Source organism: Trachymyrmex septentrionalis, unplaced genomic scaffold (genome assembly GCF_001594115.1).
Source record: "Trachymyrmex septentrionalis isolate Tsep2-gDNA-1 unplaced genomic scaffold, Tsep1.0 scaffold6, whole genome shotgun sequence".
NCBI classification, from domain to species: Eukaryota; Metazoa; Arthropoda; class Insecta; order Hymenoptera; family Formicidae; genus Trachymyrmex; species Trachymyrmex septentrionalis.
This window is the reverse complement of record NW_017305778.1, coordinates 2967031-2974851: the sequence shown is the minus strand read 5'-3', so window position 1 is coordinate 2974851 and position 7821 is coordinate 2967031. Positions and strand designations below refer to the sequence as shown.

The 7821-nt window shown below is 31.8% G+C and overlaps 3 protein-coding genes across 6 annotated transcripts in view; all 3 read right to left on the bottom strand.

Moving 5' to 3' along the window:
- The window catches only part of LOC108752234 (phosphomevalonate kinase), a 1848-nt gene extending 587 nt beyond the window's left edge, over positions 1 to 1261 (bottom strand). Inside the window, exons 1-3 of one of the 2 annotated variants that reach the window (XM_018492924.1) lie at positions 1221 to 1261; positions 905 to 1094; positions 449 to 654 (exon numbers count right to left, since the gene is read on the bottom strand). In XM_018492924.1, coding sequence (XP_018348426.1) covers positions 449 to 654; positions 905 to 1041 — 343 coding nt within the window. In that variant the 5' untranslated portion in view covers positions 1042 to 1094; positions 1221 to 1261. Of the gene's footprint in view, positions 1 to 448; positions 655 to 904; positions 1174 to 1220 lie in introns of those variants that run through there. The other variant, XM_018492923.1, reaches the window with a different exon arrangement.
- A 7-nt stretch (positions 1262 to 1268) lies between these two features.
- On the bottom strand, positions 1269 to 2339 carry LOC108752235 (60S ribosomal protein L29-1). The gene is made up of 4 exons (XM_018492925.1): positions 2267 to 2339; positions 1970 to 2028; positions 1690 to 1754; positions 1269 to 1435 (listed from the first exon to the last, which is right to left on the bottom strand). The coding sequence occupies exons 2-4, from the start codon at positions 2004 to 2006 to the stop codon at positions 1316 to 1318; spliced, it is 222 nt and encodes a 73-aa protein (XP_018348427.1). The 5' UTR covers positions 2007 to 2028; positions 2267 to 2339; the 3' UTR covers positions 1269 to 1315.
- A 1382-nt stretch (positions 2340 to 3721) lies between these two features.
- LOC108752365 (calcium-independent phospholipase A2-gamma-like) overlaps positions 3722 to 7821 on the bottom strand; it is a 5340-nt gene continuing 1240 nt past the window's right edge. Inside the window, exons 1-9 of one of the 3 annotated variants that reach the window (XM_018493169.1) lie at positions 7435 to 7581; positions 6413 to 6818; positions 5855 to 6218; positions 5366 to 5578; positions 5208 to 5231; positions 4888 to 5096; positions 4572 to 4770; positions 4279 to 4479; positions 3722 to 4158 (exon numbers count right to left, since the gene is read on the bottom strand). In XM_018493169.1, the coding sequence (XP_018348671.1) occupies positions 3905 to 4158; positions 4279 to 4479; positions 4572 to 4770; positions 4888 to 5096; positions 5208 to 5231; positions 5366 to 5578; positions 5855 to 6218; positions 6413 to 6718 (1770 nt within the window). In that variant the 5' untranslated portion in view covers positions 6719 to 6818; positions 7435 to 7581 and the 3' untranslated portion in view covers positions 3722 to 3904. Of the gene's footprint in view, positions 4159 to 4278; positions 4480 to 4571; positions 4771 to 4887; positions 5097 to 5207; positions 5232 to 5365; positions 5579 to 5854; positions 6219 to 6412; positions 6819 to 7434; positions 7582 to 7821 lie in introns of those variants that run through there. The other 2 variants (XM_018493166.1, XM_018493168.1) reach the window with 2 other exon arrangements.

The window sequence follows — 7821 nt, the reverse complement described above, 5'->3', positions numbered from 1 at the left end:
ATATATACATATATTTTATATATATACATATAACAGATTTCAGTCCATCAGAATTCCAGTATACCCGATTTCTAATAAGTTGAAATCTGTTAATCCTTATTCCTTTCATTACGATTGAGTTTATACAGGCATAGACCAGTATTCATAGGCTGCGTTCAGTTTGGACGCTTTCAGCATTGCTATTCTACATCTAATGAACTATAAAGACAGAATGATGATTATAAGTGCTTAAAGAACAAATCAAATACAGCCATAATCGGTTCTTATTTCAAAACTGTCTTAAGTAATGTCCTAAGACTAATACAGTTCTGTGATTGATGTCTTAAAACTATATTTAAGATCATAAAAAGATGTTAAATATATTTAATATCACTCAAAACGATATTAAATATAAGAACCAAATATCAACTGTAATCTTTAATAAAAGATTCTTTAGTTTTGTTGTTACCATTATACATATCAACAGCAGCACGACAGAAGTATCCATAGTCCTTCCTTCTTATATCCTCACTCCACTTGATCATTTCCAATCGATACTTCTCCTTGTATTCTCCATGTCCCAGTAATTGATTGATGTCGAGACCCAGAGATTTTGACCAGTGTGTTTTTATAGGTCCTGATAAGCGTATAATTGTACTCCTTTGTGCACCTATTCTAAAAATCATGTAAACAAATGTTATGTCAAGAAAAAAATTATATTAATAAATTATATTATTATTTAAGAAAAACATTAACTATATCAGATTAATAATAATTAATTCTTCAATTATTAAGCATAGAAATGTGTCTCTAATATAGCTTCATTTTATTTGACATTTTCATATGTTAATATTCAATTTTCTGCTGAGTAATGCCATTCTGCATTATCTTATCTATAAATAATTTTAAAATATCGATGTAGTACCTGTTGTACAAGATATCAGTGATGTAATCCTTTCCAGATTTCCTTTTGCCGCTAAACAGTAAAATCCTTTCTGGTTTCGTCGAATTATTCACGATTTTCGTGACGTCGCGTGCCTCTAGCGCCTGTTCTGTGGCCATATTGACATGTAACGGTATAATCACGATACACTATGGGCACAGGCAGGTACAAGCTGTGTAAGCACCATAATTCATAAAAAAGAAACACCGAATGTACGATAACGAGTCCATTTGGAGTTTTATTCCTATCACACTTATTTCTTTAAAAATTCACGTTTTATCTATTGAGATATATATACCAATATTGTAAAACTAGAGATGGGTGAAAAATAGACTTTTAACCTCAAATGTGTTTTTTTATTTATTTTAATAGAGTCATTAGTTTACACTGAATTTATTTTTTATTTTTAGCTTCACGAAGAGCTTTTCGTTGTTCTGCCTTCTTTAACTGGGCTTTCGGTTTCAGGTTATGTTTCTTCGCAAAGCGTTGATTTCTCAAGAATTTCAGGTCCATCTATAAAGTGCATATAAAAATACATGTATATAAAAGGTACTTGTAGAATCAATAAAGTATGAATGGATATCATTAAAATCTTTAAATACTTTAAATTATTTTAAATATCGAAGATACATATTGAGTGTATTATCTACTGAACATTTCGTCGCACACAATATTTTACATATTTTTTCTTTTACTTCTTAAAGATTACAGAAAATAAAATACTAAAATGAATATAATGTACAATAGATTACATTAATAAAACTTACGCCAAGTGTGCTTTCATGCCTATATCTCTTAGGCTTTTTAATACCATTTCGATGCGCCTTTCTGTCTGAAAAAAATACAAAAATTAACAGTTTACCAATAATAATTTACGTGTTCGATTTATAAGAGGTTTTAAATTAAATATATTTACTACATATATATATTATATATTATATATTTATACATATAATACCATTTAAAAAACATTAAAATTGTATACAACTATGTTTAAAAATCCAATTTACTAGATTTTCTGAAAATTTATTTGTAAAATATACTTACTCTGATTATGATTTGTGTGATTCTTGGACTTGGCCATATTTGGATTTATTTATTTCTACCTGTAACATATATGATTACTTCAAGACACTGTTATACATGCATATTATTTGTTGAGGTTAGGTGACTCGTGAAGAAAACTATTATCTCTCAAGACTTTTGTGTATAATATTCATAAAAAAAGTGTAATTTTATATAATAATAGGTTAAAAAAGTTGCAATTCTTTAAATGTTTTTCTTGATTTTAGTAAATTAAGTGGATTTATAGACTGAAAATTACAAAATCTACAAAAAACCTACACAGCTTTCGGAAACGGAAGCGGGAAGAAACGTGATCAACATCGAATTGAAACGGTCGCGTAATGAAAATGAACCATACAGCGATGCCAGCGCCAAATGCCTTTTGCAATGTTTTGTAGTTTGTATAAGACTGTATATACACTTAAAGTTTTTAAAATAATATCATTTAGAATAATATAGAATATAAAAGATAAAATACAAAATAATTATAAAACAATGGTGCGGCAACATCAGGAGCAATAAAGATATCGATTTCAACCTATCAGAAACCGTGTATTCCGGTGTATTCAAAATCTGATAGGTTGAAATCTTTATTCATTATTCCTAATTTCTTCTATTGTAGCTGCACTATTATTTTTTATCATCTCATCATCATTTTAGTCCTATTTTGCTCGTAGCCAAGATGTGGTGACTTCTATTTCATATGCCTGTGGTGCACACGCTGATTGTACGGTCAGTCCAATGGAACCCATCTGATGTTTAAAATGTCGATTCCGAACGACGATTTTTGTTAAAGAAGTTCTCTTGGTAAAAATACTCTTCTCGGTGGTTAGCTATATTGCCTGTCGAGAGGAGCTACGAACGTTTGAAAAATTTTTCGATTCTGCCTGGGATCTCTGGCATAGCAATCTCGTGCGCTGCCGCTATCTTCACGCTTGCACTCTTGTCTACATTATTTTAAATGGTATTATTTCAAAAACTTGTGATTGTATAGACAGTCTTGTTTAAACTTTACAAAACATTGCAAAGAACATTTAGTACTGGAATCGCGCCGCTATATGGTTCATTTTAATTACTCGATTATTTCAATTCAATTTCAAGGGATAAAAAGAACAAAGATATTCTAGAAAAAATATTACTACACACTTTCATATTTAAAAGCAAATATGTATTCATAAAATAACATGTACATTAGAATTTATCTCTAAGATTTCTGAAATAAGATTAAACTTAAAATAATCATTCGAATTTTTATTTTTATGTAATTTTTCACATACTTAATATGTGTTTTTATTTCAAATTTTTCATGCATTTTTTATACACATTTACAGTAAAGAAAAATATATATGAAATACTTAATACTTAGCACATTTATAAATTAATGACATTTTAATATGAAGATATATTACTCTTTATCTTATAATCTTACACTTTTGTCTCAGGTTAATATATATAAATATATGGCAAACAAAGTATAGAATTATACTAATCCTAAATTTTTGCACTACAAAGTATATCACAGTCAAACTCTGTACTAATAATGATGTACCCACATTAATCTATAATAAATTTCTCATTTATAGATGTCATTATTATAGTAGACATTTTATTTTACAATAACTAATTACTTTAAACAAAAAGTTAAAAAATATGCTTAATATAAGGTAATATAAACAAAAAAGTATAAGCAGACATTAAAAATGTAACGAGACATTTAAAAATATGTATCTGTGCATTATTTCCTATTGTATCATCCAAAAAACATTATTAAGAAAATAATTATTTGAACAATTTTAGATTAATAGACACTGCATGTGAAATGTAAAAAAGTTATATTATAGTAGATGTCTATGTGATTTGCAAACACAGATCGCGCTATGGAATGTACATCGATATTTGAAGAGATATTTTCGCTCTTTATAAACCGGATAATTGTCTTTGTAATATGATCCAATCTACAATTTTTTGCTGGATCTGTCGCTTTTCCAGTAAAGCCGTAGCAGCCTTTTGAAATTTCTCCTCATTTCGACGTATGTACATTCTTGCGTCTTGTTCCATTTGGCTGATTTTGTCAGGTCGGATTTCAACCATCGATAACATTTCCGTTAAATAAGGATTAAATCTGAAGTAAATGTGATCAGGTAGCAGGTCATTGAGCATCGTATGCACAGCTGAAAAAATTGAGATCGATTTTATTAATCATTGTCAATTATAATTTTTCTCTAATTTATTTCCAAATTTCTGCAGTGTAATTAGTTGTACTGCCTTTATTATAGCTGTATTAGTATTACCTTCTGTATCGGTGGCGCTATCTAAAATTTTATAAAACTTCTCTTTCCAGCTCGAGATAGCTACCTCCAGAGATTCGTTTCCACTGATGTGATGTGGGATTCGACCTGTTCCGAATGATACGACGCACTGGATTGGATTATTCGGCCACAACTGTTTGGCTTCGTGTATCGCCACGGCGCACGGGTTATTTACCAAAATACCTAAAGCAAATTTACCAAAATACCTTGTTGCAATCATTCTCGATGTTGCGAAAATTTTTATATGATTTACAGCAGAATGTCGCGTAGCTTACCGCCATCCTGATGAAGATAGTCGCCGTATTTAAATTCCTCAAAGTAACTCGGTGCAGCAGCTGACGCTCTTACGGCTTCCCACAATTTATACTTATGGGACCCCATATACTGGCTTTCCACTCTGTGCGGTAATGTGTAATTTCTAAACACGTAAGCCATGACGCGCTCGTGATTTACTACGGCGGATATTGCTGCAAACTAAAAATGCAAATGCTGTTAAAGGCATTTCTATATTTAAATCACTCGTCTGTGAGACATGCATTATACATTTTATCCGAGTTTCGTTCTCGACAATATATATTAAAATCTACACACCTTCGGTGTGTTTGGATCGCGCGAGGTTTTGATAAGAATTTTGTCGCCTAAATGCTCCGTTAATAATTTTTCCCACAACGCGGTATCGTAATACGCATGACTCCATACTAGACTGCTCGTGCCTTTTATAGCACTCTGTGTAAACACCTTGGTACTCAAATCTTTATATAATGCTGAAACTTCATCCAATGACTTTCTCTTATGTCCTCCTGCAATAATGAGTGAACGATAAGTTCGCGATAAACAGAAACTTTACGAGACATTCCTTTTATTGATGGAATAAAATGTAGAACATGCTGTAAATCCACTTAAAAGTTTACCTTCCAAAATGTCCTTTGGCAATACTGCATGTAGATGACATAAATTAAGAGACGCACACATATTACAAACAAAAAATTATAATCCTTTCTAATATTATCTTATAATAATTATTAATAATCAATGAATATTTCTAAATGCTCATATATTGAGCAATTACCTAATACGGCAGCGAGAATAGCTCCTGTGCTCACGCCGCATATGTAATCGAACATTTCATACGTCTTCTTTCCGGTGAGTTCTTCCAATTTCTTCAGCATCTCTATAACCAATACTCCACGAATACCGCCGCCATCAATCGATAGGATTCTAATACCCCGACCGGGCAGAGGATCGATGTAACCCATTACAGCGAGTGCTTCTCTAATAGATGCTGCAAAAAATACATTATTTGCGTTCAGCAAAATGTTTATTTTGCATAATTTTGTTGAAAATTTTCTCCGCTATTCCTAGAAGTATAATCCAATTACAAAGAAAAGGAAAATGTAAATTTTGAATAATTGAATATTTGATATAATTGATACGTTATCTTCTGTTATCATTGATAGTTTTAGGTGAATTTGTTGTTCTGTTAAACGTAGCCATTGAAACTATACTAGAAAACAGAAGGTGATATATCATCATTTAAAATTTACGTTTTTTTCTATACCTTTAATCTGTTCATCTTTCGTCTTCTGACGAGTCTGTAATAAAATTCGAATCGCTCCCTCTTTGATCGCGTAATGCCTCGCCTCTGGATACTGATCAACATGCAACAATAATTCTTCTAATCTGCGCAACTTCGAAGCATTTGACTCGGCCGATATGATGCTGTTCAAGACGTGACGCGTGCGAGAGACGATGCTGTGCTTCGGAATATTGCTGTGGATGTTCACTTTCCACTTTGGTGTGATGACGGCACTTTGCGTAGCTTTAGAAGATAACTTGAAGAGCAATGCAGAAAAAATTTGCGGCATAGTCATGCTATCTTTTGATTCTACTTTATTATCGGGTGTGCCTTGCTCACGGATTTGCTGCAAAGAAATTACTTTTGTACTAAAAGCACATAAATACTGCTATTGCCTCGTTTAGATTATGTTCCGTTACATGCATAGTACACATGAGATATTATTTTAGTCTGTTATTCGCAAAGTGTTAAACAAGGACAAAATGATACATCATGTACATTATATATGCAACGAAACGTAGCCTTAGTATAAATAATTACCTGTTGTGTTTTTCGTTGCACAGTTGTTAAATCAGGATCGGTGAGTAATTCTGTTTGTTCAGGCATTAGCTTTATATTATCTAAATCATTGCTATCTTTATGTTTTATATTTGAGGTCTTGTTTGTAGCAGTACTGACAGATCCTGATGACAATTTTCGTATCGTCTCAAGCTGCGAATAAGTTAATTTCTGCAGGGTATCTAGCCAATCTTTGGAGACAATAATTTGTTGATTCTTGTCACAGTTGGCCTTGTTTAGGTAATCTTTCAATTGCGATAGAAGCTTCCACTGATTCTGCATGGACATTCTGGCTTTCTTTAGATCATTAACGGAACGTAGAAATCTATCAGAAATGCTTGTTACATTTCCACCAGCATCCTTGCCAGTTGCACTATCCGTAAGTTGTCTACAATAAAAAAAACTTTTTCTTTATTTCTGACAAGTATAATTCCTAAGAATGAATTGCATTTATACTGATTTTGGCCATTTTCCAGTAAGAGATACATGAGGTCTGTTTTTTATTCTTTATACCAGACTGCACTAAAACTTTGTTTTAACTGAATATTAAACATGTACCTATAAGTTCCAAAAGTATACATTAGTTCAACTGTAGAAAACAGATCTGTATTTGCCAATACTAACAAGAAATGATTTATTGTTTTACCCTGTGTGTTTCTTACTGGAAAACATCCTTTGTCTTTGTGTATCTACAAAACATGGACATACAAACTGTTGCAAATTAGAATTAATTTTAGAGTGACTTCGACTTAAACTAGTCTTAAAATAAAAACGAAACTATGAATACTGTCCTAAGGAGCACTAAAATCGAAAGTAACCTCTTTATTATTCGAGAACGTTTAGATAACACACACGTTTCGCGTCGCCCTTCGTTTTGCGACCGCAATTATTATGCATGTTTAGTTTTTTTACGAGATTCTGTATTAACTGATTCGGATTCTAAATGTCATGAAAATAAATAAACGAAAACAAAATTCGATTGCTAATAACGCTGACACGCTTACACCTGTCAAAATCAGCTGGTCGTACGAGATATCGACGTCTGTTCTTCTTTCGATCCTAACCTGATCCGTGACTCACTTCGCTTAATTTATACGGATTTCTTTATTCTGGAAATTATCTACTACAATTCAATTATCGTATCCTTATTTTGGTAACATCAGGGATAGTTATATTGCACAGCACACGCATAAATGACTTGTAACGACAGTAGATCTGTTCTTTTTAGCTGAATTTCTCTTGTATGATTCTCATCTTTCTATTTTTTTTCACATTAGAGAGAAAAAGAGAAACTGTTGCAAGAAGTTCAACTAAAAAAATTACTGTGCAAGAAGTTCAACTAAAAAAAATCAATCCAGTATAATTTAAGGTGATGACGTAATACGCATTTT

Bases quoted from the DNA above. Each gene is read 5' to 3' on its own strand.
- LOC108752235 (XM_018492925.1), bottom strand. From the start codon at position 2,006: ATGGCCAAGTCCAAGAATCACACAAATCATAATCAGA. The intron at 1,755-1,969 runs GTAAGTATATTT...TATTTTTTTCAG, and splicing joins TCACACAAATCATAATCAGA to ACAGAAAGGCGCATCGAAAT. The intron at 1,436-1,689 runs GTAAGTTTTATT...TGCACTTTATAG, and splicing joins GGCATGAAAGCACACTTGGC to ATGGACCTGAAATTCTTGAG.